At 35.0% G+C, this 22,746-nt stretch overlaps 1 protein-coding gene across 1 annotated transcript in view; it reads right to left on the bottom strand.

Moving 5' to 3' along the window:
• Window positions 1-5,055: 5,055 nt before the first annotated feature.
• LOC149572821 (clathrin adaptor complexes medium subunit family protein) overlaps window positions 5,056-22,746 on the bottom strand; it is a 116,801-nt gene continuing 99,110 nt past the window's right edge. Inside the window, exons 7-8 of the mRNA XM_089813898.1 lie at window positions 5,700-5,747; window positions 5,056-5,494 (exon numbers count right to left, since the gene is read on the bottom strand). Of these exons, the coding sequence (XP_089670024.1) occupies window positions 5,423-5,494; window positions 5,700-5,747 (120 nt within the window). The 3' untranslated portion in view covers window positions 5,056-5,422. The remainder of the gene's footprint in view (window positions 5,495-5,699; window positions 5,748-22,746) is intronic.

Below are 22,746 nucleotides of genomic sequence, written 5' to 3'. Positions count from 1 at the left end.
GCATACCAATTCGCTCTTCTACCAATAATCACAACATTTTGCATCTTTTTCTTCCTTCACTTGATTGTCAATCAATGACTTTGTCCATCAATAACAACACTCCTTACAACCTTAATGCCAACAAGATGTGTAAGGTCAACAAAGTGGATGAACTAGCAAACCAAGGTGTAGAGGGGTGATAAACAATGATCCCTTTTAAGTAATTAAATACTAATGAAGCTTAGCAACCTCACTGAAATTAAACCATTAAATTAGCCCCACCCTATAAATACTGCCCACCTAGCATAATTTCAGTGATCCATATATTTAATAATGACTATGGATGTAAGATAAGAGGATTTCTTTTGTTTTACACCCATAGTTAGTATTAGGCATGAGGTGCAGCATCATGGAACCGTAGGGATATGCACTTCTTTCGAGAGTGTCTATCTCATTAGTATCATGTACTTTGGTTGAGTTGGTGGATTTATATGCTATTTCGCTCATTTAGATCTTATTGGCAATCACACTTAATAATCACCCTTATCACATGATGTACATATTCTCGATTTTGACACATAGCCTTTATGGATTATACCATCGGGCTTTTACGAAGGTGTCATTCACTAAAATCTCCACCCAAATTTTGGGTGCAAATTTCTTTATATTCTCTCAGTTCTCTTCATTTTAGCACTAACCATTTTTTCAAGATCCAACTATGGACACACATATTCGCATGAAACCAAGGTCAAGGGAAATGATAAAAGCCAAACACAGATTAATAATTCAGACAATCATGAAAATAGTGGGTAATGAGTTTTCCATGTTAGCAAGTAGACCCAAGACAAATACTGACATTGTAGTTGTCTTTGTAGCCACCATCTTAATATTGACAGGGCAAGGTGACGATTTTGGAGTTATGCCACAGCTTGTTTAAAGAAAAGTTTCCGAGGAATTGGACTTGGTTCTGCAAATTGTTAATGACGACCTCTACATTCCAAAACGGACCGAGTATGGGATTAGGAGCCTTACGGTGGAAGTCTTCCCCATACTAATCATCCCTAATCTCCATTTCTTTACGGAGCGGCTCCCCTTGGTTAAAAGGAACTGACATTTCCTTCTAAGCATTATGCATATTGAGGTGAGCCCAAAAATGGAAGGGGCTTGAATGGTTGGATAAGCTTGGACCACATTAATGACAAGACAGGGGAATAAGAGTTGGATAAGCTTTTAGTCTAGTTTTTAGATATGTAGAGGCTTCTTTAGAAGACTAAGTTGTTTTTTATATGTATAGATAATGCTAATACAGTAGATGGTTTCTGGACATTATAACGCTCATAGTTCCATTTTGTTGTTGATACGGGATAAACTTTGCGACCCTTAATTACTCTAATACAACTAATGAATATTAAAATAAAATGTATCTTGATATGTTCCTCTATATTTCCTTTCTATTGCTATATTGACAAATGAGTATACCAGTGTTTGTCTGTCCTTCTCTGTCCTTCTCTCCTAACCTAATAGCTTTAGCCTCTTTTGTGGGATGGTTGGTATTTTACTTTTAAGCTTATGATTATTTAAAAATGTAAGTCTTCATGAAAACAAGCATCCTAGGTATGTAACTAATAGAATGCTAAGGTGAGAATGCTTACCGTAGGATTATACTTTGTCCAAAGATTATGATCTTTTATAACTTGTATTTGGTAAACTTTTTGTCTATACAATTGGTGCATAACACTAAGTTAGATTAGGCTTTCTCTAAAAGATAGCACCCTTTAGCAATTGTTTGGCCTCCGCCCCTGATTATTATATAAGGGAAACTCCTAATCGGGTTATATGTTTATGTTTCTCTTTCGAATTGTCAGATTCACACATCTACTAAAAGATGAGTGTGGGTCAGTTGCACTTCAGTTTTGAGTTTTGATTATAACTAATAAGATTGTTTAATATGAATACGCTAGAAGTTTTAGGCTCCTCGTAAATGGAAGGCATTCGAGATACTTATTTTCTGCCAAAACTAATATGTATAAAAATCAGATGTTAGAGGTCCAATCGCTCTAGGCTCAGTTGTTTTTCCTTAAGAATTGACCCAGAATTATATTTAAAATGTGGGACTGGCCTGATTGAAGGATTGCTTTTACTTTCTTAGGATCATTTGGCTTTACCCTTTCCATATATCCTTTAGAACTGTACTCTTATGTTATACTATGTTTGTTCAAGGTGTGATGTCTAGCCTGATTCAATAAGTAGCATTCATAACACTTAATATCTGATGCTATCTCGTTGACAGTTCTTTACTTCTATTTTTCACGAAATAAAGGAGAAGAATTAATGTTGTGATTTTTTCCTCTTATTGGATTCTTTCTTTTGGACACCAAGATATCCCCGAGTTGGATTGTTTTTACTTTGATTCTATCTTTTCTCGGCCCTAATTTGTTGCAACCTTGATAATCTCTTACCTTGGAATTATCACACATTCATGGCGATTTCAAGACGAAATGTTAAGGCTACAAAGACTTCACGGAAGGTGAAGGCTACTAATGGATTTCTTTAACCCTAGCATCACTCCTACTTAGAAATATCCTGACAAGATTCTAACAACTACACGGTTTTATGATGATTGGAATTGAATGTTACTATCTTTTAATACTAACTGGTCTTAGATCATTGTGGAAGGTGTTTTATATGGCAGGATGATTCTAACTCCGGCAACTTAGTAGGAGGCAGCTCACAGAATAAAAGGAATATTTGAAGTCACCAAAAACATTGTAAATATAATCCCTCTACGATGTATTTCTATATCTCTAAATGTACCCTGCCAACAAAGGCAGTGGGATGTACGCAGTTAATCTGCAAATGACAGTGTAGAAATGTATACTTAGGCCAAATTCGTTTGCATATGACCAATATGACCACTAGTCTAGGACATATATTTGAAGTACTCATGTTATCAAGACTGAATAATCCCGGACTTCATTGAGGCAAGATTTTAAGGCAATGATATATATATATATATATTTCTTTTTAAATTTTCTAATTTTTCCTTTTCTTTTCATTGTCTGTGCTTATTTCTTTTTTCTTTTTTGGGCTTATTTTTGTGTTATTATGCTTTAGTTTTAATCTCCTGTGTTTGTTTTGTTTTAAACTCAATCTTTTTAACTATTTTTCTTTTTCTTATCATTTTAATGTTTTTTCATTTCTTGTTAGTATCTTGTGCACTTTTAATTAGTTTGATATCTTTGTTTTTATGTTTTGGCCGATTATTTTACTTTGTGCAGCTCTATTTTGTTTATTCTTGAATTGTCTTGGTTGGATTTAGTTTTTCTTTTTTGGTCTAATTGTTTGTTTTATTTTCATTTTGCCATCTCATGTTGTTTGCTCTTATTGTGTGTTTCAATTGTTCTGAGTTTTTTTTTCTCTTAAATTTAATCTTGGTTTGTCTTCTAGGCTGGTGGAAGGTCTTGTCACCATGGGTTTTGTTGTTTGTCTCCTCTCCTCATTTTTCCTTTCTTTTTGAATGGCCTCTTATTCTGCAATCTATCTCACTTCTCTTTAGCTCTCCATCATACTAATGATGGATCATGTAGTGTGAATCAAAACATTGATGAAAAAATATTTACACAATTGAACCCATAAATTCAACAACATTCTAATGTATTGTGAAAATCTTATAGATCTGCTTATAATTCATGTGTAAAACTAGTAGGATCTTCTGCATTTGCAAATCATAAATCTTGTTGCTCTCTTGAGATTGCACTGATACTAATCATATTTTATTATTTTTCAAACGAAAAGCATAGACAAGACTTTGACTTGAGAATTCAGCTAAACCTAGACAGAGCAAGTTTTGAATACATATATATTCTGCAATATCATCAATCTTTACAAACTTCAATACAGTACAAATTAACATAAAAATATAAATTCTAAGAAAGAAAGAAACACTGATAATTATAAATGGATCAGAACACAGCCGGCTTGCAAAAACCACTAAAAGATAAAAACCAAGCTCTCGTGTACTCTTTAATACATCAGTGATTCATCTAGGCTGGCGGGCCAATAGCAAAGCCACCTAAGCTGCAGCTTTAATGATGATCGCTCCCATCCTTGCATTATAAATTTTATATGGAAGTGGCCAAAGTAGTAAAACTAATTCTAGAAATCCAAAACAACTTATGCACCAATATTTTTGTGAAAAACTTGCTGACTGCTATTTTGACTGAAATTTTCTAATACTTGCCCAATATTTTCCCTATAAAGATTTCAAACTGTGATTTTCTTGCTATTTCAATTTTATTCAACCCTAATTTTCCTGGCAACAAAACAATCTAGCAGTCTCTAATGTCAAATGATTTTGATATCTGTATGATTGTTGAGGGAATTGTACAGCAAGAACTTGGGCAGCCACAACGTCTTGTGATAGTAGCTTGCACATAGTTATTGCTACACAAGCAATTTTTGTACAAGCTACAGTTGCTGCAATGCAAGTGGTTGCACAAGTCTATGTTACAAATAAGTCAGTATCCAGTGGAAGTAAGAATGTCTGAGCTTTGCCAAAAACCCTGCACATTTTTTAGGAAAGGTGTTATAATGGTGCTATTATAGAATGTTATGAGCACTGTAGAAACCAGATCTGTGTTGTAAGCAATGGTTTAGGATATGAAGATAGTATCATTGGCATTTATGAGAAACATAGTACCTTGCTATTTCTGCTAACTAAAGACTTATAAGATCGAACCATAGCATAAAGATTGAATAAACTTCAACAGATTCCTTTGTACTAGATTTACATCAATTTAGGAAGGTAGAAACCCTTGTATTATATAGTACCTTGCTATTTCTGCTATCATTTATGTTGTATATGATCACATCCACCTACCATAGGACAATTCAATCTGTTACCTTGTTCATATGAAAAAACCTTCATGATCTAGCATTACTTTGTATACTCCATTGAGAAACATCAGGAATTGCAGCCCCATAGCTCACTATACTACATAGCATCTAGCCTCACTGTCTCTGCCTGCGTTATGCTACTTTATAGCTTGATATTTGTAGTTTTTAGTGTGCAATTCATTTTCGAATTTAGAAGTCGAATAATTTCAAAATTAATGAGGAAAATCTGAATTACAGTATTCATGGTGTATACTGTTGTTGATTTTCACTCACTCTCTTTGCAATTTGGATGGCTTCAAATGTGAAAAAAAATCAGCTATTACTCTCTCTTTTTTAATTTTTGATTTTTCCACAATTTTCTGGGCCAGTAATAGCATCTCAAGAAATTTAGAATATGCTTCCAAGATATTCCCAAGAACGATATTTGCTTCTATCCTATTTTATATACATCCAATGGCAAACTATAAAGTTTGAAAACAATTCCTTGGATCAATGACACCAACTGGCCACAAAAGTGGTACTTTGGCTTACTCAATCAAACTATTGGTCACACCTTAGGAGATGCTGCATGTGGATACCTTCCTAGTGAATTCCATAGAATATATTCTCCTGCCAAGACCTGTTGGTTTGCAAAATTGCTATTAATAAAAAGCTACCAACTAATGGATTTAGCATCGTCACAAAGAGATATAGATCATATGATCAAGGGCACCATGCAAACATGAATTTTCATCACAATCACCAAAATCAATTTAAAACTTTACAAGATTCAATCAACATAGCTTTGTAATTAAGCATTTTCATTTGGTTCATAACTCATGTACCTGTGCTGAAAACTCACACGGTACTTTTGCAACAGGATATATTGTAACCTGCATGGAATCCAGGTAAAAGTTGTTAAAAACAATCTATCTAATCAAGAATAGAGGAGTTAAAATTATTGATCTGGACTTAACCAATGCACCAAAAAATAAAACCTTACTACTAATAGACCTCATCTTGCAAACTAGTAATATCAAATAGTAAAACATATAGGTTGACATTGACAAAGGAACCTTCACTCATAAAGCACAAGAGGAGTTTAAAATGACTGGATACTATATAATGCAATCTTCTTTGTGTAATATCCTGATTGTACAGATCACTAAAGCCTTAGGTCACAAACAAATAAAGAAAAATCTAGATTGAATGCATACAATGACTCTTCCCTATAAGCACATCAAATCAAAATATTGCCATGTCTTGGAATTGAAAAAACACAGGCACCAATAGTAAGACAGAGGTGAATTAATATAAGGGACTTTTTACTTATTCAAACTTAAGCAATCACAGATCAATAATCAACGATTCAAAAGCATCTTCCGTTCAAGTTATGGGCACCCCTTATGTTTCCCTTCATAATTGCTCTTCACTGATTAAAAATTTATAGCCAACATTTTTGAAAAAGTGACTCAATGTCAATTCCCTAGTTAGTTCTCCTTGTCGGATAACTACAAGTTAGTTAAGTCAGACAGTACTCAACATCAATTCCCACATTTGACTCTCTCCCTATCTTCTCCATCCTGAACTTATATTTTGTTTGGATGGTCCGTTCGGACAGAAATCAATTTGTTAACTTCTTTCCATTGAGGACATCAACCCCATTTAGATGGGTGATATCTTCAAAACCAGGGCCCTTCCCACACCCTCGCTCAGTGGATAAAAGGGCATATGTGTGTCAAGACTCCAACAAACTCCAAGGATAGCACTTAACTCTCTAACTTCCTCCACCAACAACAAACTATTACAGTTCCCCTACTATTACTCGGTCAACTACCTTTCTAGCTGAATTCTCCTTCCATTATCAGGGAGTTGAATTCTCCTTCCATTATCCATCTAGGAGTTACTTCCTTCAATTGTTAACTCATTAGGTCCTGGGTAGCTAACGAGGGCCAGGTAGCAGGTATTATAGTTGGGAGTGAACAATCCTTCTAAACTCTATTCTCCAATCAGCCCTCACCCCCAGTGGTGCAACGATGAAGGCTGGAGGGAAAGTAATGTTGGTGTCCACTCAAACCCACGGTTGGAGGAGCATACACTAGTTGGGAGGCAATAAGAAAATGAAAGCATGCTCAAGTAAGATCAAACAATTGAGAGCATGCACAATTGAAGTGGGGACCCTTGGGAGAGAAAACCACAGAAAAAATTGCTTATATTTTGTAAGAAATGATAATGTTGAGCAAGGAACGAGAAACAATCCAAGTAAGTTAAGTGTGAAACAATGTTACCATAAGATAAGCAAACTCCAAGAGCATACACCAAGATGGTTCAACAATGGAGACAAGGATTTATAAGGGGAAAGCAAAGAAAACCCCTTGTGAGTATTATGAATGAAGGCAAATGCCTAGAGAAGAGAGAGAGAGAGTGTTGGAGCAAAAGTAGCTCAATACAATAACATCAAGTGCTAAGAGTGTAAAGAAGAAAGGAGGAGGAGCATCTCTTATATAGAGATGAGAGAGGAGTTGCATTTGTAACTCTCATTTCTATGAATGCCACATTCATAATAGGTGTGTGCAAAGTGTCACAATCCTCTTAAGGAGGATAAACTAAATAAAGAAATAAACAAGAGTTGTCCTTACATGTGGAATAAAGGACAAAACAATGACATGTCCTCCATGTGTACAAGAGGAACAAACTACATTTAGGGACCCTTGGAATATCCCAATTAATATATCCAAGGAAAGATTAACCTTTCTAACACCCCCCCTTAATCTTTACTTGGGGAGCTTACATCAACGGGTTGTAAACCCAAATTTTTACAATGGAACTGAAATCTCTCCTTAGAAAGTGGTTTGGTTAAAATATCAGCCACTTGATCTTCTCCTTTACAATAAAGAAGAATAATTTGCTTGTCTTCAACTTGTTCTCGAATGAAGTGATGTTGAAGTGAAATATGTTTGGTTCGTGCATGATAAACTGGATTCTTTGCCAAGGCAATAGCACTTTGATTGTCACAATGTATTGGTGTAGGTGATTGTTGAGGTAGACCCAAATCGTCAAGAAGTCTTCTAATCCACAAAGCTTCCTTAGCTGCATTGGTACAACCTTTGTATTCAGCTTCAGTTGAGCATAGGGAAATAGAGTGTTCTTTTTTGCTTTTCCAAGAAATTGGACCTGAACCAACAAAGAAAAAATAACCACAAGTGGATTTCCCATCATTGGGATCTCCACCTAGATCGGAATAAGTATAGCCATGTAAAATAAATTCAGAATTTGCATCATAAAATAATCTCATATTAATAGTTCCTTTAATGTACCTTAAGATGCGTTTAGCAACTTTAAAATGAGTTTGTTGAGATTTAGACATAAATCGAGAAACTAAACCAACACTATAAGCAATATCAAGTCTAGTAAGAGTTAAATAATTTAAACTTCCTACCAATTGCCTATAGAAAGTTTCATCAACAAAAGGAGTATTCATATCATTCATTAATTTAGTTCCTAATTCACATGGAATTGAAACATGGTTAGAGTCATTCATCTTAAATTTTTGTAAAAGATCATAAGCATACTTGCTTTGAGAAAGAAAGATACCTTTAGGAGTTTGGAAAATTTGCATACCTAAGAAGTAATGTAAGATACCTAAATCAGTCATCTGAAATTTCTGTTTAAGTTGAAATTTGATATCAGAAATCAAAGTGTCTAAACTAGAAGTGAGTATTAGATCATCTACATAAACAATAACAATAATAATGTCATCGTTAGTATGTTTAATATACAAATTTGGATCATTTTGACTTCTAGCAAAACCTTGAGAAATAAAGAAAGAATTAATTTTAGAATACCATTCTCTAGGTGATTGTTTAAGACCATAAATAGATTTGTTCAATTTGCAAACCAGATTTTCACTACCTTTCTTAACAAATCCAGGAGGTTGAGCCATATAGATTTTTTCCTGTAAGTCACCATTTAAGAAGGCAATTTTAACATCCATTTGATGAATGGGCCAATTCATTTTAGATGCTAAAGCAAGAACTAATTTGATAGTAGGCATTTTAGCAACAGGAGCAAAAGTTTCATTATAGTCTAATCCTTCAATTTGGGAAAAACCTCTAGCAACTAGTCTAGTCTTGAATTTACTAATTTCATTATTAGTATTGAATTTTGTTTTATATAACCATTTACATGAAACTATATTCTTTCCATGAGGTAACTTGACTAAGTCCCAAGTTTGATTAGCAATTAAAGAATCATATTCCTCTTGCATGGCTTTCTGCCAATGAGGTTGAGAGTTAGCTTGATCAAAAGACTTAGGATCGTTAGAATTCATAATAGTAGTCATCAAAGCATAATTACAATAATTAATCCTTCTATGTTTAATTCCACCAGATCTAGAAATGTAATCATCACCTTCATTGATTAAGTTTTGAGCCCATTTAGGTTTACGTTTAGTTGTAATGGAATTATCACTAGAGGAAGAATCATTAGTAATAAAAGTATCATTAGTATCTACTTGAATATCATGAGGTGTAGTTGCAGAAATAATAGGTGGTACTTGATTTGAAGGATTAAGAGGAGTAAGGTTGAGAGAAGGAGGTTGGTCCTCCACCAGCACAATTTTAGTGCCACTGAATTCTGCATCATGTGTAGTAGAGCAATCATGGACTCCATTTTCTGCAATACAAACATCTCTAGCAACTTGAACTTTGTTAGTAGTGGAATCATAAACACGATAACCTTTAGTATTTTCATCATACCCAACAAACATATAAGGAGATGACTTAGCATCTAATTTATGCCTTTTCTGTTTAGGAGTATGAACATAAGCAATAGAACCAAAAATCCGTAAATGATGTAAATTAGGTTTCCTACCAGACCAAGCCTCTTCTGGAGTGATAAGTTTGAGAGCTTTGGTAGGAGTCCGATTAAGGATATAAGTTGCACAAAACATGGCTTCAGCCCAAAATTTATAATGCAGATTCTTAGCATGCAACATGCTTCTAGCCATTTCAACAATGGTCCGATGCTTTCTTTCCGCCACACCATTTTGTTGTGGTGTATAAGGAATAGTAAGCTCGTGTTTAATTCCACATGATTTCAAATAAGAATGAAAAGCATTATTCACATATTCCTTCCCATTATCAGTTCTAAGAATTTTAAGTTTAAAACCAGATTGCCTTTCAACATATAACTGAAATTCAATAAATATATCAAGAACTTGATCCTTGCTATGCAAAAAATAGATCCAAGTTCGTCTAGAAAAATCATCAACAAAGGTAAGGGCATACCGAGAACCTTGGATGGAGTTATTCTCCATGGGGCCCAAAAGATCACTATGGACAAGATGCAACTTATGAGTTGCCTGCCATGATTTTCCACTTGGAAAGGGCTCCCTATGCATCTTACCACTCATACAACCTGTACAGGCAATCTTGGAAGGAATAATGTGAGGCAAGCCATCAACCATATTATGCTTTTGCATGAAAGTAATATAATCGGAATTTAAATGGCCAAGTCTCTCATGCCATATATTGAAATCAATAGAAGTATGTAGTGAATATCGTGAACTAGCAAATTCATGGAATTTAAACAAATTGTCATTATCCATTTTAGCATGAGCAATCACTTTTAGAGTTTGAGGATCTATGATATAACATGTATCTTTGTAAAATTCAACTTTATAGTTCTGACATAACTGTGAAACAGAAAGCAGATTAGTTTTCAAGTCAGGTACATATAATACATCATGCAATTTACCATTAGGAATAGTAACATCACCTAATCCTTCAACTTTACAAGTCTGATTATTGGCTAACTGAATAGGAATGTTAGCAATATCAGGTTGTAAAGAATCAAAAATTTCTTTATGAGAGGTTACATGTTGTGATGCACCACTGTCAACAATCCATTCTAAAGGTCTACAAAGATTAAAGCTACAAGTAAAAGCATGACGAGAATTAAAACCAGTAGAGTTACCTTTTTTATGATTTGAGTTTTGATTATTGTTACTATTATTCATAGGTTTTTTATCATTTTGCTTTTTAAAACAGTTATTGACAATATGACCATCTTTGCCACAATAAGAACAATGAGGTTTGGAATTGGAATGATTCCTTTGATTATTAGTATTACGAGTGTTATTAGGATGATTGGTATTATTATTATATTTCGCATGAAATTTATTGTTGGAATTATTTGAATTAGTATTATATTGTTTGTGGTTATTATTATTATTATTAGAACGAGAATTATTATTTGAATTTCTAGACACAAATGCATGTTCAGTTGATTTAAGGGTACCAAACTGAATTAGCTTAGCTTCTTCCTGTCTTAATAAAGTTTGAAAAATAACATAAGTTAACTGAGAAGTTAAAGTAGGAATAGCAAGCTGTGCATGAATATTAGTTATAAACTGTTGAAACTGTCTAGGAAGACACTTTTTAAGAATAAGATGAATTAAACGAATGTCCTCTAATTGAACACCTAAGGCAATAATTTGGCTTTTAAGAGAATCAAATTTTAACAGAAATTCATCCATACTTTTAAAATCTGCATACCTGAGATCTTCAAGTTGATCCTGCAACTGTATTTTGTGGTATTCATCTCCACTGTCATACTTGGTTTTCAAGATGGACCATGCATCATGAGCCTTAGAACAGTGAGCAATTAACACATATAAATCTGAAATAATGAAAATACCAATTAACCCTAAAGCTTCTTCATTTTTAGATTTCCAAGTATCTTTCTCGTCTTGGGTAGCCGCTGAACCGGGTTCAAGAGAAGGATCAGTGGCTATTTCGAAGAGGTGTTTAAAACGAAAAATAAATGAGATATGATTTCTCCAAGAATGATAATTAGAATAATTAAGTTTTATTTCTGGAATTAAGGTTGACATGATTAGAAAAAAAAATTCTTTTTTTTTTTTAAAAAAAAAAACCTTAATTTGAAAATCAAATTAATTGAGAAAAAAAACCATGTTTTTTTTTATATATAAAATTAAGAATATATTTTTTTCAATTATTTATTTGAAAGAAAACAAAAAAAAATTTATAAAATGAAAAAAAATTATTTTTTTATTTTTTTTAATAAAAAAATGAATAAAAAATTATGTGATATAATAAACGTTGTATGGTTTTTTGTTTTTTTTAAGAAATGAAACAAGATTTTAAAAGGTCGGTGAAAGGGCGAGCAAAGAAGGCGGAGTTTTTTTTTTTTAAAAACGCGCAGTGCGCATGTGGAGGATGAGAGGGGAGCGGAGCGCAGGCGGCGGCTGCCGCGTGGTCAAAGCGGCGGAGGTGGTTGGTCGGCCCTGGTCGGTGGAAAAGGGCGGAGTTTTAAGTTTTTAAAAAACGGTTCAAAGAAGATATCGATGAAGCCGCTGGCGTGGCTGCGCATGCGGCGGTTGACGCGTGGCCTGAACGCAAGCCGCGCCTTAGGGTTTACCGCGGGTAAGAAGGGGGCGGCGGAAGTGGTGGATCAGCGGTGGAAGAAAAACAAAAAACGACAGAGGTTTATGTGCGCGGCAGAGGACGCAGTGTTGGGTGCAGGTTGCGCGCGGCAACGCTGATAGCGTGCGGCGGTGATGCGACGGCGCTGTGTGCACGCGACGGCGCTGACGGCTCACGGCGGTGCGTGGGTGGCACACGGGTGGCACGTCCGTCCAAACAAATGTGAATGCGCGATTTTAAAAAAAACAATTAAATGCAATGTATATAGATTTATAAGGATTAAAATCCTATGAAAATATCTATGTTCTATGTTTGAAATTTTCCAAAGCATACAACAAATAGATATAGAACAATATATTAGAAGTTTTTTTTTAAAGAGAAGGAAAAAAAAAATTTTAAAGGAGTAAGAAAATTAGAGACTTATTGAAAACTTTACTCATGTAATACTTCTTGTTTTGGCGGCATGCCTTCCAAAACAAGAAAAAAAATTGAAATTTAACAAGACAACCCTTTGGCGGCAAGCCTTCCAAAGAGGGTTAGTAAAAAAAATATGAAACCTGCATACACAAGATATGTTAAAAAAGAGCTAAAATCACAACACAAACTTCTTCTCTCAATAACGTCTCCAAATAAGGTGTGCTCCAATGAACGGCAACCTTCAACACAAAACTTAAAACAAGGATTAGATACCCAAGCTCTGATACCATGTAAGAAATGATAATGTCGAGCAAGTAACGAGAAACAATCCAAGTAAGTTAAGTGTGAAACAATGTTACCATAAGATAAGCAAACTCCAAGAGCATACACCAAGATGGTTCAACAATGGAGACAAGGATTTATAAGGGGAAAGCAAAGAAAACCCCTTGTGAGTATTATGAATGAAGGCAAATGCCTAGAGAAGAGAGAGAGAGAGAGTGTTGGAGCAAAAGTAGCTCAATACAATAACATCAAGTGCTAAGAGTGTAAAGAAGAAAGGAGGAGGAGCATCTCTTATATAGAGATGAGAGAGGAGTTGCATTTGTAACTCCCATTTCTATGAATGCCACATTCATAATAGGTGTGTGCAAAGTGTCACAATCCTCTTAAGGAGGATAAACTAAATAAAGAAATAAACAAGAGTTGTCCTTACATGTGGAATAAAGGACAAAACAATGACATGTCCTCCACATGTGTACAAGAGGACAAACTACATTTAGGGACCCTTGGAATATCCCAATTAATATATCCAAGGAAAGATTAACCTTTCTAACATATTTGAATGTTCTTACAACTTTGTAGGCTTAAACTCACAAGAGACACCAATCCCTTTGAATGAGAGGCACCAACCTCCTAATCTCTGAAAATAGAGGGCACCAAACTTCAAAACACAATAATATAATATGTTTGTGACTTACCCTGGGATCTTCCCTAAATCAACTTCAAAAACTTCTTGGAAGACCAAAATATGCCTTAAAATTCTGCTCCCAAATCTGTAAAATATCTCCACTCAGATCTGCAATATTATTTTCAATGAGTGTTCATGAACCTGAAATAAATTTTCACATAAATATAACTATGTTGATCTGCTTTAATATTGTTAGTATAGGTTTTCATTTTCTTAGATGAGTTACTTATTTTCCTATAGTCTTTCCTACACTTCAATAAGCTTGCTCAAATTAATAAAGCATGTTTACCTACCTTGGTGGGTGTTGAGGTATCGCTCTCTTCCTTGGGATTTACACTTGCTATTATTAGCACTTCCTAGTGGTCACTATGTTGGCTAAAAAATTTGTAAGTCACTAAAACTGCAACTTGCAAAACTATGATTTTAGGCAACATGTCATGAGATTTTGAAATTACAAAAAGGGGCAATGCTTTCAATCAATTCCTCTTTTCTCAAGAATGATTGACAAACAATTACAACTTTCAACTCTACAAAAAGTGCCTATTGCTACATTAATACCGGTCGCTTGGTGGTTAAAGTAAGAACAACTCCTAAGACAGCAGTTAATTATAATAATTTAGTGAAATGACAACAAGAACCCAACGTTTCCTGCGACCAATTAGAATTTATGATTCAACTAGAGTAATTAACAAGGCACAAAGTCTCTTTCCAATTATCTTTAAACTGTAAAATAAACTACTTCAAATTAAAGCACAAAGTCTTAAGCTCTTAGTAATTTGCAATGACTATCCACTATAGCAATTTCTTTCCTTGAAGCTCAAAATCTTCAAGAAACTAAACTGATAACTAAAATGATTCACAAGGGAGAACTATAAATTGAAATAAAGCGAGATCGATTGATGTAATGTACGAATACACCAATTAATCACAAGATCAACAACACAAAAATTGGAAACTCTTGTTTCTTCTACTCAATTCAGAAAAGTTTGCATCATGAAACACAAAGTTTTCAAGACACGAGATTCCAGCATAGTCTTCTTGCCCAAAACTAAAGATCCATATTTACAATGAGCTCTCTTCTTTATATAGGAAAAGAGGAGAGAAAAAGGTGGAGTAGAGAAGAGGAAACCTTCAACCACCTTTACTTATTCAAAAGAAAACTAACTTTGACCACAAGGGTTAGACCACTTGCAATCTGATTGCACGAAGTGACTATATAGGTAAATGTTTTCCTGTATATACAAAGTATTTGTGCTCTACATGCAATCTGTCAATAAAACTACATCTATCATGTAAAACATAAAAGAATCAGCACCCAAGACACTTGAGAAGTGTCTTCAAAGAGTGTCAATAAAAATCTCTCACTTCTGCAGAGACTCACATACAACTGTTGGATCCAGTTCACCTGTATGTTGTGCAATGCCAGTTACTTTCCGAACTGTGCTTGCAGCTTCAGAGATAACATTGTTATATTGTGTCAGTTTTCCTTGTAGACCAGGCAATGAAGTTTTATAGCTTGTCGATGTATCAATCATGCTGAAACCAAAATTATCCGCCTCAAGCTGTAGACGAAAAACTCCTAAGAACTTTATCAAAAAATCTTCCTCCTTGATCAGCTCACCATTTTCAGGAATTAATTAAGTTATCATGTTTCGTCCCTACACCCCCCAGACCAGCAGACATTTGAACTAGTTCGACGTTTGGGTCTGGTTCGATGTCTAATCCAAGCAGGGTGCAAAAATTTCCCTGCTAGTTTGAACTGGTTCGAAAGAAGTTCCAACCTGGGTGGACAACTGCATTAAGCATTGAACCAAGTTCAGAACAAAGGCATTTATGGGCCCCACGAACAGCGATAATGTGTTTTGTTTGCAAAGTTTAATTAGTTTGTCGTGTCCACAACACTAAAAGGTTGTTATTAAATGCTTTTCATGGCCTCTTATTGTCATTTTTTTTTCCAAACAGGTTATTTTGTCTTAAGCAAGAGCAAATAGGTGGTTGAGCAAGAGTTTAGTTGTGCAAAAAAGAGTTCGAAGATTTGTTTGTGGGTGTTCTTCAAGTGTTTGTGCCTCATTCCTACACATTTGCAAGCATACAATGGCTGGAAATGGTAAGTTATTGTTCCATTTGCTTTTGTTTTTGTTCTAGTTTTTTATTTTTCCATTTCCCTTTCATTCTTCATGGGGTCTTTCCATTTTTTTCAGAATTTTTCATTTTCTTGCATATAAATTATAAAATGAACATGCATCTAATCTCTTGCCATAGGAAAAGGAACCACAATGGCATCTACCTCTTCATCAGTAGCCAATATTGAACATAGAATAGAACCCCACTCTGATTCTCCTCTATGGAAGTATGTAGATATTATAAAACCCCTTCCAAGAGGTGGTGCATTCTGATGGAGATGTTGGGGTTGTGGTGTAGAAAGAAATAGTTCTTACTATCGTATGATAGATCATTTGTGTGGATACACCGGAAGAGGAGTCAAGAAATGCCCTAGCAAAAAAGATGCCCCTATACCAAATGAAACCGTATTAAAAATATATTGAAGAGCATGAGACAGAAGAAAAGAGAAGAATGTAGGGCAACTGAACTCAGTAGCAATAAAAGTAAGAAAATAGAAAAGAGAAAGAAACCCCCCTAGAGGTTATGGTACAAGACCACCGCAATAGACACTAAGACTAAATCTGTACCCCTTACACACAAAAGAAAGGAACCACTAAAAACTGCTTTTCAAAATAGGAGTTAGGAAATTGTTGACATTAAGTTGGGAAGATGCATGGGTTGTCCTTTAATGTCGTTTGCTCTCCATTTGGAAGGACATGTTGAGGGGTGCCAATGAAGCTCAAAGAGGGTACTGTGGCCCCAAGTTTGAGAAAGTACGCACCACCTTGTTGGATCAAGAGGTCCAACTAATTAAAGATCAATTGAAGGCCATAAAGGATGCATGGCTTGAGACAAGAGTGACAATTGTTTCAAATGGGTGAAAGGATTCTAGGAACTATCCCTTGATCAATGTCCTTGCGGTGTCCTCTAAAGAGGCAATGTTTCTAAAAGCAGTGGACTGTGAGGGCCAAGTAAAAGATGGGCCATTTATTGCTAATATCTTAATTGAGGCCATTGAACAAGTTGGTGCTAGAAACGTTGTACAAGTCATAACGAACAACACAAAGAATTCTAGAGCTGCTTGTTTGTTGGTTGAAGTGCGATATCAACATATCTTTTGGACACCTTATGCAATCCATTCATTCAATCTTATGCTACAAAAGATTGGGAACCAAATTGAGTGGATCAAAACAATGTATGAAGAGGCTGAGGATATCCAAATGTTTGTCAAAAACCATCACATGACTCAATCCCTTTTCAAAACCTACTCAAAATTGGAGCTACTGAAGGTAAATGAGCTTGAACTCAAGTTAGTAATTTAATATTTAATATTTGACAATTTCTGATTTTTCATATTTTGCTTGTGTAATGTATATGCTTTTCTAAAATTTGCATCTAATAGTTGTTGTTCTTTGCTCTATTTTATGTCACAGGTTGCTAAGACCCATTTTGTATCAAATATAATTGTCTTGAGACAACTTGTGCAAGTGAAAGAAGCACTGCAAGGTATGCTAATCAGCCACAATTGGGGTGTATGGAAGCAAAGGAACATTGATAGGCAAACAAAATAAAGCAAAGGGTATTTAATGACTCATTGTGGTAATGTGTAGAATATCTCCTAAAGTTCATTGTGCCCATTATGACCATTCTTAGGTACACTGACATGGACAGGCCTTGCCTTAGAGAGATCTATGATGGTATAGACTCAATGTTTGAGAAGATCAAGAAAAATATAAATGACAAGGAGCAAAATCTGCAAGAGACCTTCAAACAATTGCAAGCAATTATTGTTGACAAATGGAATAAAATGACCACTCCACTACATTTGCTTGCCTATGCCTTGACGTCCAAATACTATAGCTCTCAATATTGTGATCTACTAGGAAGGTTACTGCCCTATAGAGATATAGAAGTGTCTGACTAATACCAGGCATCATTTAGAAGACTCTATCCTGATGATGATATGAGAGATGTAATCACAGATGAATTCATAGAGTTTGTGAATGCTAAAGGTCTAAGTAACGATGCTCTTCGTAATCGGTTCAGGAAGGATGCTCGTAGTTGGTGGTACCTCCATAGCCAAAGATTCCAAACATTGCAGCCCTTTGCAATCAAAGTTACATGACAATTAAGTTTATTTTTAAAAGTCTAGCTCACTTTATCTTCAAAGTAATCACAAATAAAAAGTAATTTTAAAATTTTTACAAGATTGATTGTGCAGACATATGGGGATTTTCCTCTCCAAATAACTTATTATTATTATTTTACTTCTAATTTTTTTGTAGATATTCATATATTTTTTCAATGTTTTCTCCTTCAGCTATTTCTTTCTTATCACTTTCCAATTTACTTGTTTCCTCCTTAATGCTCCTTATCCTTTCATGGTACATTACGTAGGGTCCATGTCACACATTATTCAAGCGATCTATGTTGTAGTTTATGGAGTGTTTGGTCGCCTACTCCTCGTAACCTGGTTCTGCCGGTCACTATGCATTTACTTATTCTTCCCAGCCTTGTTATATGCAAGAAAACTGTCTCTCTCAAGGATTCCATGTGGATTCTTGGTAAATGTGCGAGTGATGTATCAGTCTGGCTTTTCTTCAGCATTCTCATTGTTTTGTCGATCACTTACAATATATGGTTGTTTGTGTTGATCTATTAATTATGTTGGATGATATTCTAACCTTCGTAGACTGCAATAAAATTACAAAGACTGTACTTTTTGTTTGATGTACAAAGTATGGCAGGGTCTATCCACTATACCCATCTTTGATTTTTCTGCCTTCCTTGTTCGTATATCATTTTGATATGTCCTTTCAAATTCTTGTCTTTATTTCTTCTAGTACATTTGCAGTTTGGCTCTGATAACATGTTGAAGTAACATAGATCGTTTCTGCAAATGTAATAACATGACCATTGTAATTGATGTCTTCCAAATGCAAGTTTGAAGACTCATAAATATGAGAGGAGACATGTCTCTATAGTTACTCATCATTAGTTAATATATTTATTATATAAGTAACCATATGTATAATATATATTATATTATATATATAATATAATATATGTAATATATATATAAAATATTTATCTAATGATGATTTACCATCAACAATGTATCTCATGATCAAATCAATCTAACTACAACTACAAACTTAACAAATTTTCCCTTCCGCTAAAAGGGGTCGTGCAAAGCCTTCCCTCTGCTCATGAACCCTAGGTTTGCCTCTATACTAAAGGAGGTATGTGATGGTTTAGAGATCTCAACACTCAGCGGCTCTCCAGGTGACCCTATAAAATAGTAGGGTGCCATTGTAACAATTTGAAGGTAGTTTGATTGGGACATGCAGCCAGTTGAGTTAAGTTCCTCTTCTGGAGCAAGGTTTCTAGTGATCATGACTTGAATGGCCCGAATGGAATAAACCAATGGTCACCCATCCACGTCATAATAGATTACCGCCTTCAAGATACCAACTATACCTTTCCTTCAATGGAGGTCTGGTTAAAACAACTTGCTAGTGGTGAGGATATAGACTAATGTTTATACATTAACGTATACTCAATACATTTCAATAGATGAGCTAACTGAATACATAAGCCGAATGGGCTAACTAAGACAATCTCGTACAAAGACTTAAAACTACCCTTTCAATATACTGGCGAAGAATAAGGAATAGGATGTGGAATGGTTAGTAATAGCAGAGGATTAGATTACTCCGATATACGAATGCGGAATGGTTACAATCGTTAGGAGGATGGTTCCTTCAAGGCCCGAGTTAGTTCTTTCGCAATGGACTTGTGTACTAGAGGGATCAAAACCATTTAAGAATGAGTCTGACACCCTATTGACCTCATTATTACTCAATCGGTCATTCACGTGATGATGCCAGTTGTTGAGGCAAATAGCTTTGGTTCAGAAAATTGCCTTGATCTCATGAGACCATACTCATGTATATATACATGTCGATATGCAGAATATCAATATGTATATGTACATGAATATTGTCTGAATATTTTAATGAAAATCATAGCATTTAGAACTGCTGATGCATATTATTATTGAAGTAATATCTCAGATTTGAATTCTAGAAACAATCGTATTTATACTGATTGTTATCAATTGCGAATAGACTTAGCTAAAGTCTTAAATGGAATTAGTTCTTGTTATGACTAATCATCAGGTGTGACCATTCCACTGATCAGGCACATCGGTGAATGGACATGTCTCCAAATGGAGATATGCCCATTCAACCATGTACCCGTCCACATCATATATAATGTATATGCCGCCCGATATTGCAACATAGTAATTGATTAATGTGTGCAGATCGAAGGCATCTTAGATGCTGATCTTGAATAATATTTATCATCATTTTGCATTGAGTTTTATATATACTGCACAACACTTGTATACTTCATTGGCATTGACTGTACCTGCAGGAAATATACATAATTCAGTAGCGAAAAGGAAATCTATAAGTAAACTTTACACCCATGCATCCCCCCCCCCTCCCCCCAATTCTACCTCGATTCTAGCCCTTATTACAGTAGCTTAATCTAGCAACTATCGAGTATTGATGCGCTGGTGGGCTAGCAAGTTATTCTAGCAGGCTGCCTCCCTCCCAATTTTATCAACTACCCTTACTTATTCTAGCAGACTAATTAATTTACTGGGGTCCTCTTAAATAATATGAGAGGGGGGTCATGTTCACATACATACCCCTACAATAATAGGCGAATGGGGAGCCCTATGACGTGTAAGGACTAGGCCCCCTTTCACATTATTGAGAGGGTCTCTTTCATATTATTTCTAGCGAGAAAGTTTAGTTTAAAGAATGGTCAAGAGGCATGCAAAGAAGAGTTGTGACTTCCTCAACACAAGATATAAAAGGGAGAAGAGTCCAAGAAAAAAGGGCCATGGATGGAGTAAGGAAAATTGGAAAATGAAATAAGGAATAATAAGGTTGGAATTGGATAAAAATTCAGAAAAAACCCGAATCAGAAACAAAGAATGACAATTAAGATCAGTTAAGGAGTGACTAAAAAAGTGGAAGAGACACTGCTCTTGAGGAGAAATATTAAGAATTTGTAGAGTGCATTTGGAGGGAGCAAGAGTTTATTTAAGACTTACATTTACAGACCTTCAAATGATAAGATAAAGCTACTGATTTTCATGGATCGCTTGCAGATCTAGTAGCACTGCCATATTGGTATGTGTTTTCCAAATGGCAGCGACCCCTTATTTATTAAGATTATATTAAGAGGAGACATGTCCTTTCATGGGACATGTCTATTCATTAAAATGATAACAACATAATTACATATATAATATCTCATATATATATAATTTATTATTTAATTAACTACACATGCAAATATATATATATATATATATATATATATATATATATATATATATATATATATATATATATATATATAGTGTGTGTGTGTGTGTGTGTGTAACTTCAGTTTAGTCTCATGAGTTTATCCAATTGAAGCTACCAAACATCAACAAAAGGGAAGATCATCAAAGAAAGGTTGAAGGCACGATTATAAAAAGAGTTTATAACAGAAGTATAAGAAGAGTATATCAGATATAAAAGAGGAATATATGCGGATATAAAAGAAATGTATACGCAGGGATAGAAGAACATGCTGATGCGAATTGAGATGACAATTACATGCAAACTTCATGGAGAAGATACAGTGAGGTGGTGTAAATCAAGAAACAATTAATGGAGATGAAAATAATTAAGTGAGAGGTTGTGACAATAGCAAAGGCAAGGCATGATAAAGAGGAAAGAAAATTTTGAACTTTAAAAATTATAAAACCACACAAAATATATAGAGAGCAAAAATCAAAGTTCTCATGGAAAAGCCTTACAGGTGAAAAACTATGTTCCACAATTTCATGGACAGGAAACAGGGGACGGTATAGTACGCATTTTCAGGAAGCTTCCTAAAGAGCCAAAAATAGGGGACGGGAGTATACAAATTTTTAAAAACTGTGTATGCGTGTGTGTGGGGGTATGGATGAGAATTTTTCAAAATATATTAAGATATTATAGATAAAGAGAAGGAAAGAGAAATATGCATAGTTACACCGCCCTAGGAGACGAGGGGACGAGGGGACAGGGGGACAAGTTTCCGAGACGGGGGGACAGAGGGACCTTGATTTGGGGACGCCGAGGGGACGGCGGGGGGACGGCAGCTAGGGACGAGGGGGTGGCGGAGGGAGCAGGGGTGTATATACTATACATATGATACTTAAAATGCTAGTTATGAAAAGATGTACTACAATTATACAATATAAGATACATAGATGTAAAAAACATAAACATTGAACATTGCACTGAAGTTTTCAACTAGAACGTCATGATTCATGATCAAATAAGTTATAACAAACAAACAATGAACATTGAACATTGAACATCAGAAAATATTCAAAATAATAAATATTAGTCTATAAGACTATATATCAGTCTTTAGATCAATAGTATGAGTATCTAGATACTACTATCTAATAGTAATCAATGATCATATGAGTCATGACTCATGACATAAAGATGATTACAATTAAGTATCATGTACCATGAACCATGATATCAAAATAAGTATATAATGCAAACAAAAACTACGAGTCTCCAAGAGTTCAAATCAAAATGCCAAATCAATGATCATCCCCTGGAGGTTGAAACTCATCGCCACTGGAACTATCAGTCTCTCCAAGATCAAGAGCTGAAAAGGGAACACCAACTAGCCCTATGGTTGGATCTAAAGCATCCTCCTCATCAATCTGCGATGGCTCCTCAGGCTCTACATCCCATCGTGATGTTGGGCTTTCCTTGTACACACTTGTGGTGTGGTCATTGATATGCAACACATTGTGTACAGCCACTAGCTTCTCTACTCTTTGAGAGGTAAGTCTATTCCTCTTAAGAGAGTGGATGAAGC

Source organism: Cupressus sempervirens, chromosome 2 (genome assembly GCF_028749045.1).
Source record: "Cupressus sempervirens isolate cs-2001-9-10 chromosome 2, ASM2874904v1, whole genome shotgun sequence".
Classification (NCBI taxonomy): domain Eukaryota; kingdom Viridiplantae; phylum Streptophyta; class Pinopsida; order Cupressales; family Cupressaceae; genus Cupressus; species Cupressus sempervirens.
This window is presented reverse-complemented; position numbering and strand designations above follow the sequence as displayed.